The 20437-nt window shown below is 31.9% G+C and overlaps 4 protein-coding genes across 5 annotated transcripts; 2 read left to right on the top strand and 2 right to left on the bottom strand.

The window, feature by feature from the left end:
* The first annotated feature begins 726 nt into the window (after positions 1–726).
* On the top strand, positions 727–2722 carry LOC111419291 (Seryl-tRNA synthetase-like insect mitochondrial protein). Of its 2 annotated transcripts, none has more exons than XM_023052175.2 (2): positions 727–859; positions 1030–2722. In XM_023052175.2, the coding sequence occupies exon 2, from the start codon at positions 1322–1324 to the stop codon at positions 2699–2701; it is 1380 nt and encodes a 459-aa protein (XP_022907943.2). In that variant the 5' UTR covers positions 727–859; positions 1030–1321; the 3' UTR covers positions 2702–2722. The 2 variants fall into 2 exon arrangements, with proteins under 2 accessions (XP_022907943.2, XP_022907871.2); XM_023052103.2 differs by having other exon boundaries at positions 738–973.
* Positions 2723–6273: 3551 nt separating this feature from the next.
* On the bottom strand, positions 6274–6970 carry LOC111419447 (galectin-8-like). Its single transcript, XM_023052285.2, has 3 exons — positions 6888–6970; positions 6556–6837; positions 6274–6490 (listed from the first exon to the last, which is right to left on the bottom strand). Exons 1-3 carry the CDS (start codon positions 6891–6893, stop codon positions 6350–6352), a joined length of 429 nt encoding a protein of 142 aa, XP_022908053.1. The 5' UTR covers positions 6894–6970; the 3' UTR covers positions 6274–6349.
* Positions 6971–10062: 3092 nt separating this feature from the next.
* LOC111419848 (galectin-8-like) lies at positions 10063–11849 on the bottom strand. Its single transcript, XM_023052760.2, has 3 exons — positions 10605–11849; positions 10272–10550; positions 10063–10217 (listed from the first exon to the last, which is right to left on the bottom strand). Exons 1-3 carry the CDS (start codon positions 10608–10610, stop codon positions 10077–10079), a joined length of 426 nt encoding a protein of 141 aa, XP_022908528.2. The 5' UTR covers positions 10611–11849; the 3' UTR covers positions 10063–10076.
* Positions 11850–14797: 2948 nt separating this feature from the next.
* On the top strand, positions 14798–17221 carry LOC111419190 (arginine--tRNA ligase-like protein). Its single transcript, XM_023052002.2, has 3 exons — positions 14798–15123; positions 15175–15324; positions 15378–17221. Exons 1-3 carry the CDS (start codon positions 15079–15081, stop codon positions 17178–17180), a joined length of 1998 nt encoding a protein of 665 aa, XP_022907770.1. The 5' UTR covers positions 14798–15078; the 3' UTR covers positions 17181–17221.
* The last annotated feature ends 3216 nt before the right edge of the window (positions 17222–20437 follow it).

Genomic DNA, 20437 nt, shown 5'->3' with positions numbered 1-20437 from the left:
CTACAGCTACGAGGAATTTGTAAGCAATGATTTTCAATTAATATGAACACTAATTTCTCACCAATATTTACTGCTGGTAATCAGTCTCCTTCAAAGTATATATACATGTGTATACCTGACTTTATTTTTATTTTATTTAATTTTACTTATTAATTTTTAAATTTGACTCATATATTTGTTTATGGTGCATTTTCATTTATGTATATCCATGTAATATAACCCGACGTGTGAAAATGCTGTAATAATTTGGACATCACAAATAAATTATTATTATTATTATTATTGTAACAATTGGACTAAAATAAATTGTGTTAAATCGTAATAATTTAATGTAAGGAATTCACTGTTGCTCCGTGTCCCATTAGTAACGGACCAGCCTGTATATGTTGAGCTAGCGCGTATATCTGCGCTTTGGTGATAATGGCCAGGAAAAATCCGCACATAACGGAGCTAATAATGAAAATGAGTTAATATTAAAATTTTTAATTTTATTTTGTAATTTGAAAAGAAAATTTTAAATTTGAATTTAAAACAAGCACAACAGGGATACCAATCCACTTTTTTTAATCAATATCACTTTTATATCAAGGTCGATACTTCTATAAAGTAAATAGAGAAGTACAATAAGTTTATAATCTATAATTATTTATGTTCATAAAAGATATTATAAAAAATAGTTTTCACGAATATTTTATTTTCACACTATAGATACCAACTCATTTTTCCAATACCTAATTGACATTAAGCAAAACATAACCTCAAAAGTGATTCCAGAAATATCCACGTGCACAACATCGAATATTTAAAGAAATATCCATCGTTTTAGCATTTACGAGAATCATCAAATTTGCATTAAACAGTTAAGTGTCTTTCTCAATAAGAAATGGTTTATAAACGTAAAAAATATCACTATGGTGACACACATTTGAAAAAAAAGTGGAGAACAAAACGTCGAACGAAAGACTTAGATGAGGTACCCCAAAAATGTCTATTCTAATAGCTCTGAAATATAATTTCTTTTCATTCCAGATCGATGAAGACCTCCAACCACAAAACGTCGGAAAACTTCTCAACCAAGAAGTAGATTACGATAAACCTGGAAACGCTCAATTCTACTGCCTCCACTGTGCTCGTTATTTCATCAATAACGAAGCTTTACACGAACATTTTCGCACAAAAGTCCATAAAAGAAGATTAAAGGCGCTAGAATTAGAACCATATACAATCGAGGATTCAGAAAGAGCAGCAGGTCACGGAAATTTCATTCAACCAAAAAAACGTAAAATAGAAACTCAAGAAAATAAAGAAATAAGTGAAGAAAATGTTGAGGAAGATATTTAAACGTATTGTTAATTTAAATAATATACAATTAAGATTTAAATCGGCTTTGTATGTTACCGGGGATAAAGCCGGAAACACTTATTCTTTATTAACACCTCACATTGATTTTGAAGATCGTATAAAAGACATAAACGAATTAAAATTTAATTTAAAAGCGCGTAAAAAAGCTATAGATTTAGATAAAATAATAAAAAATTGGTCCTTTTATAGGACTTTGATTGAAGATTTAGCGATTATGGACGTCACAAAGCAAGCGTTAAGTCGCGATATCGCTCAATTATTAAACAATAAAGAAAAAGAATCAGAAATTAATCATTTAAAAGATCAAGCACGTCTATTAAAAGGAAATTATAACACATTAAAAAATTATCTGTATCCCGTTGAAGAAACGGCCGCTCTTAATGCTTTATCCATCCCTAACGTTTTAGATAAACGAACCCCAATTGAAAAAGAAACTCTAATTCACTCCCTCCATCAGCGGCCAACAATAAAATCGAGAAGTCATTTAAATATTGGTGAAGAAAAAAAGATGCTTCGTTACATAAACCCTTCTTTCTTTTTCTTAGAAAATGAAGGAGCTGATTTTGAATTTGCATTATCAAATTATACAGAAGAAATATTCACTAATAATAATTTTATACCCGTTGTATCCCCAAGTTTTGTACGAAGTGCAATTGTTGAAGGTTGCTGTTCAGATTTTTCGGATGCAAATAAAATTTTTACAATTCACGAAGATGAATCAAAGTTTTCGGTAAATCGGCTTCATTTAACCGGAGGAGCATCACTTGAAGCTTTTATGGCATACTTTACAAGATTTTCTATTCAAACAAGTTATTTGCCAATAAAGCTATTTACAAATGGTAAAATTTACGAACCAGTTTCCGCTGATTTTGAATCAAAAGAACCAGGATTGTTTCATTTAAATCAATACACAACAACGAGATTTTTCGTTGCAACAACAAATAACGAGGAAGCCTACAAAAATAGTTATGATGAAATTGTAGATATTATAAAAAAGTTTTACGATCCTTTGGGTTTTCATTACACAATGACGTATGTTCCTGCTGGAAAATTAGAAGATTATGAAACTTTAAGACTTTCAGTACAAATGTATTCAGCTCATTTGGAACGATACATTGAAATTGGATTTGTATCTTTATGCGAAGAGTATTTAAGTAAACGTTTGTTGGTTACTTACAAAGATGATAAAGCAGTGAAATATTGTAGAATTCTTACGGGATGTTTGGTGAATACACAAAAATTATTTGGGTGTATTTTAGAGTATAATGATGTGGAAGCAAAGGATTTTTCTGTAAATTTAACATCAAAAAATGTTCAAGCAAAGAAACTTGTAAAATAAATTATTGAGTTAATAGCAAAATTGTTTTACATTTTCTTTAAGCTTATTCTTATCTGCAATCTGAAATGTGGAGAAAGTTTTGGGTGTAGCCATGCATCTTTCCAGACGCACTAGAACTGCAGCCTTTTTAGCCAGCCCCAGATTTAGGTATGGGCTGCACCCCGGGGCCCCGGCTCATCAAGGTCCCCTTTATAATTTACTAATTTAGTATTTTCAGAAAATGCAATTATTCTCGGTTTTTTCTTATACAAATTTATGATATGTTCATCAGATAGAAGCAAATATTGTCTATCAAAATATGCAAAAAAAACTAGTGGTGGAACGGATTTTTTAAAATGTGGCCGAATATTAAAAACCTATTACTTAGTACTCCACCATTCACAGGAACTAGTATCTCTTTTAGGTGTTGGACACTGCAGATAATAATCAAGTTCAACCCCAATAGGACTTTTTTCATTGAAAACAACTTTATTTATATCAGGTTTGTCATTAGCAACCTCATTCTAACAATCCCAATACGATATATAAAATCTCTTGTTACAGTTTCGTCTAGATTTCTTCTCTTTGCTTGTAATTTATCCTCACATTCATTACCAACAGATCTGCTGTTATCACTTTCGATTATTAATTAAAGTATCCTCTTTTTAATGCAAAAAGCCGTTTTGAAAAATAACTTTCAGTTCTTGAAAAATAAATTTTTGAAATGATCGACAATTTTTTCAAAAATTCGTATAAAATCGATTTCTTGGAATATGAGTTTGAAACCTTCTCAAAGAATTAATAAGGGTGTCCTCTTTCCAATGAACTAACACGTTTTGAAAAATAACTTTTAGTTTTTAAGAAAACAATATTTCAAGTTTTGATAAAATTTTCGTTGTTGCAATTTTCATCCATAATTTTCAAAATTCGCTATAAAATTAATTTCTTCAAAGATCCCTGTGAAAATATCACCAATTATTAATTAAAGTATCCTCTTTATAATGCAAAAAACCGTTTTGAAAAATCACTTTTAGTTCTTGCGAAATAAATTTTTGAAATGATCGACAATTTTTTCAAATTTTGCAGTTTTCGCCGATTAAATTTTAAAAATTCGTATAAAATCCATTTATTGGAATATGAGTATGAAAATTTTCCAAAGTATTAATAACAGTATCCTCTTATCAATGAACCAACATGTTTTGAAAAACAACTTTTAGTTTTTAAGAAAACAATATTTGAAGTTTTGATAAAATTTTCGATGATGCAATTTTCATCGATAACTACCAAAATTCGCTATAAAATTAATTTCATGAAGGATCCTTGTGGAAATATCACCAATTATTAATTAAAATATCCTCTTTTTAATGCAACAAGCCGTTTTGAAAAATCAGTTTTAGTTCTTGAAAAAAAAATTTTTGAAATAATCGACAATTTTTTCGAATTTTGCAATTTTAGTCGATTAAGTTTTATAAATTCGTATAAAATCCACTTCTTGGAATATGAGTATGAAAATTTCCCAAAGTGTTAATAAAAGTGTCCTCTTTTCAATGAACCAACATGTTTTGAAAAACAACTTTTAGTTTTTAAGAAAACAATATTTGAAGTTTTGATAAAATTTTCGATGCTGCAATTTTCATCGATAACATGCAAAATTCGCTATAAAATTAATTTCTTGAAGGATCCTTGTGGAAATATCACCAATTATTAATTAAAGTATCCTCTTTTTAATGCAAAAAGCCGTTTTGAAAAATCAGTTTTAGTTCTTGAGAAATAAATTTTTGAAATGATCGACAATTTTTTCGAATTTTACAGTTTTCGCCGATGAAGTTTTAAAAATTCGTATAAAATCCAGTTCTTGGAATATGAGTATGAAAATGTCCCAAAGTGTTAATAAAAGTGTCCTCTTTTCAATGAACCATCACGTTTTGAAAAATAACTTAGTTTTTAAGAAAACAATATTTGAAGTTTTGATAAAATTTTCGATGATGCAATTTTCATCGATAACTTTCAAAATTCGATATAAAATTCATTTCTTCAAGGATCCTTGTGGAAATATCACCAATTATTAATTATAGTATCCTCTTTTTAGAGTTGCTTCGTTAATTAAATCAGCATCAAAAAAGTTCGTTTTGTATTTTGGACCCAAATAAGTTGACATATCTTATCAGCTTTCTTATTAATTTAGTTTTTATTCAAATATCGCGATAATGTAGCAATGTAGGATATCACTTCAGAAGTGCACCAGAAATTATAACCATAATGGCCGGATAGATATACCGGATATCCGGCCGAAGAGGATGCCAAATATCCGGTATTCTGCTTTTCGCAAAATCTCTATCCGTTCCATCACTAAAAAAACATATGGGTTCCATTTAAGATAACAATGTTAGTAACAATAAATTTGAAGAAATAAAAATCAGTGTATTATAGCGGTGATATATTCAAATTGATTGCTGGTCGATGTTTGTCCTAATTCTTACACAATCTTAGAATGTCTTTTAACGTTACCAATCACGAGCTGCGAGGCAGAGTGCTCATTTTCTAGAATGTCTTATATAGAAAATAAATATAGAACAACCATGTCAAATGAAAGACTAAATTATTTAACAATTATGGCATTAAATAGTGATTTGACCAAAGATTTGAAATGTGATGATCAAATAAAGGACTTTGCTGCACAAAAGTGCAAAAAAATTAATCTTTAAATATTCCATTATGTGTAATAGTTATACCTATATATGTTTTATTTTCTTATTCCTGTTATTTTTTATCTTTTATTAAATATATAGTTTTGTTTTCTTGTTTCGTTGCATTTTAAGAATGTAATACTCAAAATGCAATACATTTCTTTGTTTTGTATTATTCCCCCAAATTCAACGGTCCACCCCTAGGTTTAGCCGTGCGTCTTTCAAGATGGCTAAACGCGAATGTTTTTAGTGTTAGTTTTAGTTCAATAAAAATATACAACAACCTAACGCACCATTACAATTAAAACTAGAATTAACACTAGACTTAGAACTAGAAACATCTGGATTTAGCTGTACGCCTGAGTTACACCCAACTTTAATAAAGCTCATTGACTCATGACATTAACAACTATCTTATTGAAATTGAAAAATGTGTCTAAGTGGTGACCTTGAAAATGTTATGCAAATATTTTACAGCTACTGAAACACTGCTGTTAAGATATTTGGACTGGTCGGTGGAAGAGTTTTGGAAATAAATCACTTTTGGTCATTTGTAAAGAGTAGAAGGGATGCAGAGTATTTTTTCCAGTCTTTTCCAGACATTTTTTTTGTCTTCTTCTTTAAGCTTTTACAAAATATATGTGATCTCATTCACTCGTCAGTGGTATTAATACGCATGAAACATTCGGGTTTAGCCGCGTTTTGTAAGACGGCTAAACCAGAATGTTTATCCTCCTTGTTTAGTCGTTTCTAGTTTTAGGTCTAGTGTTAGTTTAATAATAATATACATCAACCTAGCACTGGATAACAAATGGCAAAATTTACAAATCAGAAGCAAAGGATTTTTCTATAAATTTAACATCAAAAAATGTTCAAGCAGAGAAACTTGTAAAATAAATTATTGAGTTAATCGCAAAATTGTTTAATGTTTTCTTTAAGCTTATTTTTATTTATTGAACAAAAATTAATATGATTTAACACTTTACTTGGTACATGGTTCTGGAGTAATTACATTTGGAATAACTTCCATTAAAAGTATATCACCGCCAATTAATAAACGATCTGTGTGTAAATAATGATGTCTATGTTTAAATTTACGTGTCCAAGTTCCGTTAATCTTCAACTGCAATATAATTAAAATGTTTGTTAACTGTAAGGTTCTATTTAAATTCTATTTAATGTTCTTACGACATATTCTTCCTTGTTGCAGGTAACTTCTGCTTCAAATTCGATTCCTGGTCGAACAGGATTATCGCCAGTTCCTTCTGGATTTTCCCATTTATTATTGATATCCATAGAAGCAAAAACAATGTTGTTTTTGGTGTAATGAATATTCAGGTGAAAGATGTGTTGTTTAGATAAATGATGTAGCAAGTTTATATCAATATTTGTACCATTTTTATCCGGGATTCCTCGTACTTTAAATGTTGACCCCCAGACAGGAGAATATAAAAATTGTGCCCGATTACTCTAAAATAATACTAAAATAACACAAGTAAAAGTGTCATAAAATTACTTACAGTCATTTCGGTAGTTTTAAAAACACAAATTTTTTATTTTGTTGGTTACGATTAAATAGCAAACAAATTCTGTGAAAAACAGGAAGAATATTTCCTTTTTGTGTGTATATTCTTGCATCATTTACGGTGGTTTTTAACCACCATAAAAACAATGTACAAAAATAAAGTTTTTATCAAAGAATAGATTATTTACACTGTTTTTAACATTTTTTCTATATTATTTTTAAAACTAAGAATATTAAAAAATTGTTAATCATATAATACATGAGTTTAGCTTGAATTTGACATAAATAAATATCTATCCGATCACCTCAAACGATTCAAACATATCCGTAATCCTAAACATTTTAATTATTATAACCAATACATCTGCAATAGGTACTAATACTATTAATGAAAATAGGCAGTGCATTAATTCAAGAATTAATCTGAACTAATCTGAATATATACTCAAAACCTAACATATATATTTTAAATCGATTACGTGGAGTTTGAAGAGATGATAAATTTAATCACGTGTAATTTTCTTAATATTATAATGAGGATATTTCGTAAGAATAAACGAAATAACCTTAAACCATCAAATGGGAAGAGATCATTATCAATCAAAATGAGATACAAAGCGAATTGCAAAAATTCCTACGCATGGAAGAGGTAACGTTGAATCAATTTAAACGAAACAGTGATAAATATCATGATGATGATTACTATTTTGATTCCTACGAATAGAAGAGGAAAAATAGAATTAATTTAAACGAAATAATGATAAATGTCATGTTGATGATTACTATTTTGCTCTAAGCCTCAGAGATACAAGGTTAGAAATCATTGTTGTCACTTGGTTAGGTTTAGGATGTGGGATTCATAATACAGTGCGAGCAAGCCAAGACATTACAATGAATACCACATCGATACAAAGTTGGAAATAATTTTGGTGTACCTGGTACAAACTTAAAACATGGAATTTTTGATATAACTTGATTAAGTCGAGGCCGAGAGGCTACAGTTAATAAGACATTGATATAAAGTTGTAGATAATTTTACAATGCCTCGGTCAAACTTAGAATGAAGAAGTGTGACATGGCTTGATTACGCTAAGGCCAAGACGATACAATTAATATCTCGTTGATACAACATTGGAAATCATTTCGTTTAGTCTCGGTCAAACTTGAGATGGGAGATTTATGACATTGATTCATTAAGAATAATTCGCTTGCAACTTCTTCACCAACAGAAAATCCAAACCAACGGTATTTGCAATCACCTATGGATGGTGAGATGTCAGATACTACAACAGCATGAATTTCTAATGTTAATACAACTTATTAATTTGTATACTTGAATCCTGTAAAAGCTATAAGTTTGTTTTTTATTGAATTATTTTATTATCGCCATCTGAAAGTTACACAACTGTGAACATATCGAAAACGTGGTTGCATGCCTTTAAAATATCAAACACTTTTTAAACAAGAAAACATCTATGATGTAAATTATTACTTGATTTATTTCCTGTCGCTCCTAGTGGAACGTAATGTACTACCAATTTCTTCAAAATCCCGATTGCAATTCAAATTATCTTAACGCTCATGGGTGATCACTTATACCTGAGAGGCTATTGAAATATGTTGAATTTAAGTATTGAAATAATAATAATATTTATTGGCATAACCCACATACTTTACATATTTAACATAAAAAAAATCAAACATAAATATACAAAAAAAAAAAAATACAAAAGCAATATATGACTACAAAGAACGGGGTTGCAACCAAATGGACTGCGTTTGGCTCGTAACATAGTCACGATCCACTCCTCCATGCAGCCCGCAGAAAAAAAAAAAAACTATGGATAGATAACAATATAGATGGATTAAGCTAAATACCTCAAACAGCTTTTGACCAGAACCACCAATTGAGCAGTTTTGCATATTGATAGACGTGAAGACCGTTTAAATGAAAATTAAAAATATAAATCCAAATTGGGGAATTATAATCAAAATAGGAAGGAGAAGGTTGGGATCAATACCATCAGAGTCCACACTTTTGAGTTCATGGAAAAGAACAGAAGGGTGTAAGCATTTTTTTAGCAGCAGTTTCCTTATTTGTAACATTCATGATCAACACAGAAACCTCACCATCGAATTACAATCAAAAGCATTTTGTGTTGTGTTCATCGGACAGTTATGATAGAAGTAACACCTTTTAGCATTTTTACATCTACGATTACAATTGCGCAGAATTCGATAGTTCTCGTGATTGATATTAATTTGTGTTCGTTTATCAATCTAATTTCATCAATTAGTCATAGTGCAAACGAGCTTCTTACTTTGCGTCTTCTAAATGGCATAAACGCTTGTAATTAATAATTATCGATGCTTTTGCAGAATAATTTAGATCTCATTCAATTAGATCCTGTAGACTAGAATATTGACGAATTTAACGAATGGCGTTCTATCAACTCGACCATTTCAATTTGTTGAATAAGCTAAATAATCTTAAATTTAGTTCTACATTGCTATTATTAATGAAATTTTATTTACTACATCGGCAGCACAATTTCTCTATGAAGGCTTCTTCTCTACATGATGCTGCCCGAATTGAACTTTGGGCCACTACTATTTCTGGTGTACATGAATAATGTAACAAAGATGTTGGAAAGTATCTATGGAATGGTACCTATACTGCTTAAATAAAGTAGTGGTCGTTGTGCTTCCTTCCCCATACCCGATCGAGTATGTGTGGAATATGATGAGGAACTTCGTCGTCATCTACAGCAAACCTGGGATGAGCTTCCACAAGATACCATTCACATCTCATTCAGAGCATGCCTCGCAGAGTTATATAGTAGGTATATATTGGGTAGATATATAGTGGGTAGATAAACAATCGTGGGGATGTAATATTTTATTGACATAAATTGTTGATATTTTTTTTCAATTGTTATGATTCACTACTGAAATAAATACAAATTACTTGTAAAAATTTCGAGGTGTTGCATTTTTTTTGCCACTTAGTTAATATGGCATTTTACCTTCTTATGATATACTTCTATCTTATAATGCAAATGGGTTACTACATTTGCATTACAAGCTCAGATATGTGCTAATTTTATCTGACCATTATTTGAAATTATTTAAAAAGGTTTAAGTACTAACAGTGTAAATACAAAAATTAATATAATTTAATCCTTTATTTATCACATGGTTCTAGAGTAATTACATTTGGAATAATTTCCATTAAAAGTATATCACCGCCAATTAATAAACGATCTGTGTGTAAATAATTATGTCTGTGTTTAAATTTACGTGTCCAAGTTCCGTTAATCGTCAGCTGCAATATAATTAAAACATTTATTAACTGTAAAATTATATTTAATATTCTTACTATATATTCTTCTTTGTTGCATGTAACTTCTGCTACAAATTCGATTCCTGCTCGAATAGGATTATTGTCAGTTACTTCTTGCTTATCCCATTTATTATTCATATCCATAGTATCAAAAACAATGTTATTTTTGGTGTAATGAATATTCAGGTGAAATATGTGTTGTTTAGATAAATTATGTACTAAATTTATATCAAAACTTGTACCATCCCTATCCGGGATTCCTCGTACTTTAAATTTTGACCCCCAGGCAGGAGAATATAAAAATTCATAATTACTCTAAAATAATAAATACTAAAATAACAGAAATAAAAGTACCATAAAATGACTTACGGTCATGTCGATAGTTTTAGAAGAACTAATTTATTTATTTGGTTGGTTTAGATTAAATAGCAAACAAATTCTGTGATAAACAGGAAGAATATTTCCTTTTAACCACCATGAAAATAAGGTACACAAACAAAAATAAAGTTTTTATCAAAGAATAGGTTATTTACACTGTTCTTGACCCTCTTTTCTAATGTATTTTTAAAATTGAGAATATTAAAAAATTGTTAATCATATAATGTCTAACCTAATATGTGAAAACCACACTGATAGTGGCAAAGAAAACTTAATAAGGAAATGCTTGAACTTAGGTAACGAGTTCGGAAAGGCCCAAACTGTAGTAGGTACAGAAGTATAAACAACTACAACTGTCTAAAAACTTGACTTTGGGTCCTTGAAGTCTACCATCCTTAGAAACCAAAAATTGCTCAATCACAAAGACCATCTAGGAACTAGATGAGTTAGATCATTAGAAGCATCTAGGATGTAAATTATTACTTTACTTATAGCTTGTCGCTGCTGGTGGAGTATATGGCAGTAAGCGGTAAACAATAAGAAGAAGAAAACATTAGCGTCTTCTCAAAGTCTGAAAACGAAGGTAAACCTCAATATTAAAACTTTTAGATTCCATCCCCGTTATTCTGACTATTGTTGTTGTTCTTTTATACAACGCTCTTGTGACTTGATTAATTTGTCAGGTGTTCATGTCACTTCCATGGCTTTCCAAATGGTTTTCTTTCATATACCATTGAACACTGCAATCAAGTATAAGAATGCCTCCCTTGTCCTCCCTTCGCAATATTTATACCAGGTCTGTCATTTATACTACATGCCGTTTAGCCATATAGTCTTTAAACTTTCCCTGTATTTCTTGGCCAAAGTCTTTCCATACTTTATTCTTTGCTTTTCTAACTACTTATTTAAGTTCGTACCTCTTGTTTATGTAACACTGCCTATCTTCTTCTATTTTTGTTGGTAGATGCATCGTTCATGTCCACTCATTACTTACTCCACCATTTTGTTCTTTGAGAGAATTTGAAAACTAGTTTTTTTTGTTAAAGTTATTTTCTTTAGCTTTAAAGTTCGTTTTAAAGTTTTTAAATACTGGGCAAATAGCAAATAAATGAAATTCATGGAATGTGCACTTTTGCCACTTGTGGTCATCATTTCACTAGTTGTGGTCATTAAAGGTATCAGTTGTGGCCAGTAGGTATTGAAAAGATGCTTGCTACAATTATTATAAACAAATATTTTATTAAAGAACTCATGGAACAACCGAACAACATATTCCAAAATATAAATAAATAAATATTCAAAATAAAAAGAATAAATGAACAAATGTAGCCTATTTAGGGAATATTTTCATTTCCGGAACTGCATAAACTCCACGCGAATTTACTACCGATGGATCCCTTATTTCTAAAATAATATCTTTCTCATTGTACCAGAGAAGATCATGAGGCCATTTCCAGTTCTCTTTTCCAGTTTTCTTCATTGCAAAACAATAATATTCACCTCCATCCTCGTTTACAATTTTGGCTGGATAAATATTTTTATCATATTTAATTATCACATATGCTCCAACCCTTAAGAAATTTATTTATCTTTGTGTTTGCTCGCCATTTTCATTTACTTCATTATTTTGCTTTGTGGTTACGTTGTTTTGTGTATCTGGTTTATCTTCGTAATATGTAATAAAATGATATTGTTGGTACGACGTTCCAATACAATACTATCTGGCCCTAAGAGTTCTTTAATTTCTTTAAACCACTGTCGAATATTATATTTTGAAACAGCCGGTCTAGCCTTGTTATAAACTCGGCTTACTTTTTGGTTATTTCGGGGTGGCGTTTCATAAACGAATCAAACCATTCCCGTTCTGGTGTATTATTAGTGAATTTTGTACTTAAATTACAGTCTTTAATAATTTTTTGTACCGAGTACAGTAGGCCTTCTCTATTAATAGGAAATCCCCTGAAAGCGCATTTGAGGATCCCATTCACTAGCTTTCTTTCTGGTTCTTCTCCCAGGACACATGCAGGACCAACCCGACGACAGTCATCAACAGTTGTCCCACTCAGCCTATTTCAAGCAGATGTTCTTGGGACATTATATTTTTTGCACGCTGTTGCTATTGGAAGGTTGTCCTCTCTAATAGATCTCAGCGCATCCTGCATGGCACTCTCAGGATATTGAAATTATTTTCTCGAAATCATGGTCTGGAAAGGTAGATTAATAGATACATTATTTTACATTTTTCGTGCTTTTTTATTTCGTATAGTTTAAGATTTTCTATCTTGTTCTAATGTGTGGCCACAACAAATGATTTGAGTTCCAAGTGTGATCATCAAGTGGCCTAAGTCGGCATAACGGGTAAATACACGTAGGGGAGAGCGGGTCACAGTGGCCACTTTTTTGGATTTTATTTTTTTTCTCTTCTATGAGCGCCTTCATTGATATGTAGTTTACAGGATTATAATAGAGTTTTTGGTACTTATAAATAATTTATTTAAAAAAAAGCTTTTTAGCCACTGTACCCCACACGCGGGGTACAGTGGCTACATACATGGGACACAGTGGTCATCCAACTAGAATAATAAGGAGAAGAATGAAACAAGTCGGAATTACACCACGTTATAGCCACTAAGGTCAATACCAAATCTATAAGTGGTTTGCAATCTAGAGGTACCTCCAGAATTTAAAGGTGGTGGAAGAACGGCAACAATATCACCAATTGGTACTACTGCATCATCTTCCGTATTAATATTTTCCACTATCCCAACAAAATATTTTATGGTTTTTTTTGTTGCAAACTTGACTAAAACAAATGAATTAACCACAATATTTGCATAAAATTCTCTATAGAATTCTCTGATAATTCATCATTCGAATCATTTGATAAGTCCGACATCTCATTTTCACTCTCACTTGTGGATTCTATAAGTTCCATAATGGGTTTTTTCTTTTGTTTTCTATCACTCTTTTCCATATTTTTCTTTTGCTTTAAACTTTCCTGTCTCGATTTTTGCATGATTTCTTCTTCTAGCTTATTCATAACTGACGAGCTTGTCAAAACTTCTGTTCTCTTTTTCTTCCTCCCACCCCTTTTAGTTATACTCTCTTCTGTACTGGCTTTCGAATATGGGCGCAACATCTCTGGTGACACAAAATTGGAGGCTGGCATATTATTCTTTGATGGCGAATCTTTCCCCGGTATCACAGAAGAACACTTACTGGATGTACTGGTTGATGGTATGACTTGACCTAAAGGAGTTGTTGGACGTGGATTTTCTGTTTCTTTACTAGTTGATGTGGGCTGCTCACTTCCTAATCTATCTGTTACATCTGCTGTAAAATACTCATCGTCTCCGTACACATATTTATTTATTGGAAAAATAGCTGTGCTTTCAAATCCATAACAGTTCAGCACTCTCGTAAATTGTTATCCTTTTTCCAGGATTTATTGCAAGCCAGGATCTACAGGTCTCATTATAATAACGTTTTAGAGGACCATATACACATTTGTCAAGTGGCTGCAACTTATGGCTTGTATGAGGTGGTAGTGTAAAAAGAATAACGCCAGAATTCTTTGCTTAATGACTACCATTAGTGGACATCGTTAATTTTCGTATAAATGAGATAGAAAATAGATATAAACTATTTAAATAACGTTGTTAAACATTAAAAAATGTTTTCAAACCTATTTCAATGTTTGTTCCTAAAGCAAAAGTAAAAAACATGCTTAATACTTACCTCTTGTTTCTTAACCTAAATGACACAAAGTGCACCGTCATCTGGACACGTATGAAGTAAAATTTAGTATGATTTACTCAAGTTTAAACACGCACAGTATTAAAACGCCATCTATAGAATATACAAGAAACTTATAAGCTTCTCTGCTGAAATCTGGAATAGAAGCAGTAACCACAACCGGTGCATTTACCCTACTGTAGTTTTAAGTTTTATCCATCTTTTTTCTATCTGTTATATGCGTTAATAATTCCTTTTATGGTAGTTTGATTTTCTTGCATAGAATCTTGTATCTGTTATGACTAGTTTGTGGTGAGAATCTATTTCCGCTCATCTTATAACTTTTATACCTAATATAGCATATTCAGTTTCTGGGGTGTAGGTAATCTTGCAGAAATCAATCATTCTTTTGCCACTATCTCTAGTAATCCTGTCGCTACAGAAATTCCCCAATACTCCATTTCCTCTTCTCGGGTCCTTGCTCTGTTTAAGAAATGAATGAAAACAATTAAAATGTTGAGCATCCTTTATTTCAAAAAAGAGCAACATTACAGTTATAGGTACTCATTTTGGTGTGTTGGAACAATATTAACTTGACCGGAGGATAGACAACCAACTACACAAGTTAACCTCCTTCATTCTTGACAACACATTAATTTTTACGAAACCTTCACGTGCGCTTCAAAATACATTTATTTCCTTTACATCCATTTATTTATTATAATTTAGAATGGGAAAGACTATCGGCGAATACCAAGAAGAAATAGTTGAGGCTGTAAGTAAAAAAAAACTAATGTTTTCTAGGTTTCATAAAATACAATTTTAGGAGAAACAACTACAATTGTTAAAAGACCAATTTGTTTTATTACAACGAGCTGTTGTCGAACAACGACCTGCACCTAATGCATCAAAAGAAATCCTTGACTTAACCAGTGAGAACATAAAGCTACAACATAGATTAAACATTTTAAATCGTGTAAGATCTAATAATTTATTCTTGTAAGGTATAGTACAATTTTTTTTTGATAGGCTATAGCTGAGGAATCTAATAAATCACCTCAATTAAGCAACAAAATGGAGAGTTTACAAGACAATTTAAATGATATCTTTTCAACTGCAATTACATCAGCTTTTCCTGATTTAGTTGATCCCCCTATAGTAATTGCTTTAGCTAATAAATTTGGGGACTATCAATGTAACTCTGCTATGCCAATTGCAAATTTATATAAACAAATGGGGAAGAAATTATCCCCCAGAGATATTGCCAATAAAATTGTCGAAAAACTTCCATCCTCACCAATCATTGAAAGAGTTGAAATTGCTGGAGCAGGTTTTCTAAATATTTTCATCAATAAATCGTTTGGGGTTAACACATTATCAACAATTTTTGAAAAGGGGGTTCAACCACCTAATATAGACAAAAAATGTCGCGTCCTCGTCGATTTTTCATCTCCAAATATCGCCAAAGAAATGCATGTGGGTCATTTAAGATCAACAATCATTGGGGAAAGCATATGTCGCCTATTAGAATTTTTAGGACACGACGTTTTACGTATTAATCACGTTGGTGATTGGGGTACTCAATTTGGAATGCTGATTGCTCATCTTAAAGATAAATTCCCCGATTACTTAACCAAATCACCACCAATTAGCGATTTACAAGCTTTTTATAAAGAATCAAAAGCGCGATTCGATCAAGACCCTGAATTTAAAAAGCAAGCGTATGCTTGTGTTGTTAAACTTCAATCTTTTGAACCGGATTACCACAAAGCTTGGGAATTAATTTGTAATGTGTCCCGACAAGAATTTCAAAAAATTTACGATCGTTTAGAAATAAAAATCACAGAACGTGGTGAATCATTTTATCAAAAACGCATGGAAGACATCGTTAAAGAATTAAACGATAATGGATATTTAGAAGAAGATGATGGTCGCAAAATAATGTGGGGAGAACAAAACGTTGGGATTCCTTTAACGATTTGCAAATCCGACGGGGGTTTCACCTATGACACATCGGATATGGCAGCAATAAAACAACGTTTACATGAAGATAAATGCGATTGGATCGCTTATGTAACCGATGCGGGTCAAGCAACTCATTTTGAAACAATTTTTAAATGCGCTCGCCGTGCTGGTATTTTAAAATCACATCATAGAGTCGATCATGTAGGATTCGGTGTCGTTTTGGGTGAAGATAAAAAGAAGTTTAAAACTCGATCGGGTGATACAGTACGATTAATCGATTTATTAGATGAAGGTTTAAAACGTGCTTTGGATAAATTACAAGAGAAAGGTCGCCACGAAATTTTAACACCCGAAGAATTGAAAGCTGCTCAAGAATCTGTTGCTTATGGTTGCATAAAGTATGCAGATTTGTGTCATAATCGCAATCACGAATACGTTTTTTCTTTTGATAAAATGTTAGAAGATAAAGGAAATACCGCTGTCTATTTATTATATGCTTACACAAGAATTCGATCTATAGCTAGAAACGCTAATTATTCGCCAGAAAAGATTAAAGAGATTTCAAAAACTTGTCAAATTTCGGTTGATCACGAAAAAGAATGGAAATTGGTTAAGGTTTTGTTACGTTTTCCGGATGTTTTGATTAAGATTACTAAAGATTTATGTTTACATCATTTGTGTGAATTTATCTACGAAATTTCTTCAACGTTTACCGAATTTTATGATTCGTGTTATTGCGTAGAAAAAGATTCTTCGGGGGATATTGTTAAAGTTAATGACGGGCGGATGTTGTTAACAGAAGCTACAGCTCTTATTATGGCACAATGTTTTGATATATTGGGACTTAAACCTGTTTCAAAGATGTAAATAAGTTTAAACGTTGTGTAAATTAAAGACTTTTTAATTGACTTGGTTTCCTTTTTTTAATTAATCCTAAAATAACTAGACCCAATTTTTGGTAATTTATACAAATAAAATCAAAAGTATATGATAATTTGGATTTTCCTACATAACTTTATGAAAGTAGACCATTTTTGCACCATAGTTTTTGCAATGCATTTCAAATGACATAGACTTGTGTAGAAGAATCCGTTTCAACTGTGAGTTATTAAAAAATTATTTTTATTAAAATACGAAAATACGCTATAAAGCGATGTAACAAAAATAAATCATAACTCAAGAAATATCAACATAACAATCGTGAACGGCAATCAGCCATGTTGAGCTACCTACATCGAACTAATTGAACTTGGTTGGGTAACCCATCCTGTTGATCACAGGATGGACTGATATAATAGACTGGTCGATCTTCACCCACTTCGCATGCAGCTGTTGGAGCTTTTCGTCAGCGGAAGTGGTCCAAATGCCCGTCAACTTGTGTCAAAGAGTGTCTCACAGTGGTTTGAAGATGTTGAGATCCGGGCTCTGGCTGCACCAGTCCATTACCGCCACTCAACGCTGCTTGATCCAGTTGGACATTCCTGGATGTGTGCTTGGGATCATTGTCTTGCTGAAACGGTCAACACTGACCCATGCTTTTGCGTGGCCAGGGAAACATGTCATCTTGCAGACAGTCCCTGTACTTCTGGCAGGCCATGGTGCTCGTAATGCGAACCAGAGGGCCGGTGATAGCAGCGCTGAAGCACCCCCACACCATGACGGAACCACCGACATGCTTCATCGTGGGAAGCAGGTACTTGTTGATATGCCATCAGTTTCGAATAGCAAGAACTTGCTCTCGTCGCTCCACAGGGACGTTCTCCTATTGCTGCCGGGTGCAGTTGTGCTGTTCTTAGTTGAAACGAATGGTTTCTTTACCGGACATCGACCAATGAGTCCTGCATCCTTCAGCCTCCTCTTGACCGTCGATGTAAACGGTTGGCGCTGCGCAGAACACCACAATTCTCGCCCAATGTTCACCGTCGTGAGCCGTGTATTCGCTCTGCACAGCATCGCGCCTATCCTCCAGCCGGGTGGTGATTTGAGGTCTATCATTTTAGTTTCTTCGTCATGAAGCAACCAAGTGTCCTCCACGTCTTCAATTCTGATGATATCTGCGTGGTGAGCTGCATCTGTGTGCATCCTTGTCGAGCACCCTATATGATGGCCTTCAGGGTCGATTCCGACAAATCTCGAACTGCTTTCATTTTATTCATTCTTAACAATAATATTTTATAACTTTTAGAAAATATCACGTGAAAATAACGCGAAACAAAAAATTAAAATAAAAGTTATTTCTAGGCCTGACATCTATTTTCAAAAGAAATTTGTCACGCCTCTATGCTTTGGCATATATTGTATCCTCTGGAATATAATATAATTATATTCACTAGTTATGCATTGAAAATTGTGTGAAGATTCGTCCAGTATTAGAAAAGTTATGTAGGAAAAACCAAATTATCATATACTTCTGAGCGGTCTCTAATATTAAATCTTATAAACTGAGATAATTACATTCATTCGAGCAAAAAGCTATGTGGTGAGACTCATTACCTCATTAGTATCACTTCACTAAGTTACATTAAAGTAACAAACATTTTATGTACATAAAATTCAAAATTTTTTAAAAGTTTGTTCGCACTTCGTTAAACATTCAGGTGCAGAGGGACACCTGAATGTTTAACTGAATATGTAAAGTTACAACTAAAACTATTTCTAAATCGGAAATAAAATACTATTATATTATTTTATCTAATTCCATTGTGAAAATTCAATTTTACATGTCTATGTGAAGTTTTGTAACGTCACTTTTTTTATAACTAGTGATGTAATGAAATCATTACACCATCATTAACCTAACTACAAATTGATATTTGTCACTAATAGAATAAGTCATGTTTTGAACAAAAATTGCTTTTTTAATGGAATTAGATAAAATTAATCATAAAAATTAATAAATAAATTTGTACTTAACACGTCATGAAACGGCTAATTTTGTTTAACTCAGGTAACAACTATTACGTTCGTTAAACAAAATTAGTCTTTTCATAACTGGTTACGTAAATAACTATTATTACTGTTTTTTTTTTATTTGGGGTAATTAACAAATATATTTGAGGATGGTTTGCAATTTCTTATAGATTTTGGTTTTAAATTAATCTGGAAAATGTTGTGTCCCTCGTTTCGGAAAATATTCGTGTCGACATGATTATTCGTGTTGACATTAGTACGTCACTATAACTGTCAAAAAATATAAAATTGACACGCTGAATATATTCAAGATTTTGATTGATTTCTACAAATATTTTTCTGACAATTCGGATTCTCAACTCCGTTACCTGTCAGATTCTGCATATTCATTACTGGATTGGTTAATCACACTAACGGATTGTAGTGTTGAGGATCTTAAGGATAAATTTTTTAAGTATTCCTCACGTTCCATAATCTCTATTGACAGCCAATTTAGTTCTTTTTAGCTCTTGATACTCTAACATTAAAGTGTTGGTAGTTCTAGTGTTAAGTAAATTAGTAAAAAATATACGAACACGGTATGCAACTATCGTCGTAAAATCAAATTCAGTTTAATTTTAAATATTTTTGAAAGCGCGTTTTCTCAACTCCGTGAATTTCAACTCCGTTACTAATGTTAGGCAGTAGCATTTACAGCCACATTTAACAGTTATAATGCATTATGTACTGTAAATATTTTATTTTCAATGTATCTAATATTTAGTTAAGCCAAAGGAAAATAATACAGTGCTCAAATGTGATAAATTCCAAATTTATATGCACCATGTTTCTCTTGCTTTAGACGAGATCTAATTTTGAGTATAATTTCGATTTTACATTTTATTATTCTTTTGTGCTAAATGATGAAAACTAGAGGTAAGGCCCTAAGTGAGACTGCGGTTACAACTTATACTTACAAAATATTATATTAAAGTATAAAAAACGTGCAACTCAGAAGCCTTGTAAATCGGACATAGAAAATACTATAAGTAAATAGCGCCCATTGAATAATATTTCTATAAGAAAAACAGTTCGTACATATTTAGAAAAAAACGAAAACAGCAAACTCTGTCCTGGGAAAAGGACACGATAACATACACGAAAAACAAAAACGCTACTGAGCTTTTTAAACACTCTGTATATTGCATCTAATATCTTTGAATACTATCATCTAC

This window comes from Onthophagus taurus, chromosome 11, assembly GCF_036711975.1.
Source record: "Onthophagus taurus isolate NC chromosome 11, IU_Otau_3.0, whole genome shotgun sequence".
Classification (NCBI taxonomy): Eukaryota; Metazoa; Arthropoda; class Insecta; order Coleoptera; family Scarabaeidae; genus Onthophagus; species Onthophagus taurus.
This window is presented reverse-complemented; position numbering and strand designations above follow the sequence as displayed.

Bases quoted from the DNA above. Each gene is read 5' to 3' on its own strand.
- LOC111419848 (XM_023052760.2), bottom strand. The intron at 10,218-10,271 runs GTAAGAATATTA...ATTATATTGCAG, and splicing joins GCAACAAAGAAGAATATATA to CTGACGATTAACGGAACTTG.
- LOC111419447 (XM_023052285.2), bottom strand. The intron at 6,491-6,555 runs GTAAGAACATTA...ATTATATTGCAG, and splicing joins GCAACAAGGAAGAATATGTC to TTGAAGATTAACGGAACTTG.
- LOC111419190 (XM_023052002.2), top strand. From the start codon at position 15,079: ATGGGAAAGACTATCGGCGAATACCAAGAAGAAATAGTTGAGGCT. The intron at 15,124-15,174 runs GTAAGTAAAAAA...ATACAATTTTAG, and splicing joins AAGAAGAAATAGTTGAGGCT to GAGAAACAACTACAATTGTT. The intron at 15,325-15,377 runs GTAAGATCTAAT...TTTTTTTGATAG, and splicing joins GATTAAACATTTTAAATCGT to GCTATAGCTGAGGAATCTAA.
- LOC111419291 (XM_023052175.2), top strand. From the start codon at position 1,322: ATGTTGAGGAAGATATTTAAACGTATTGTTAATTTAAATAATATACAA.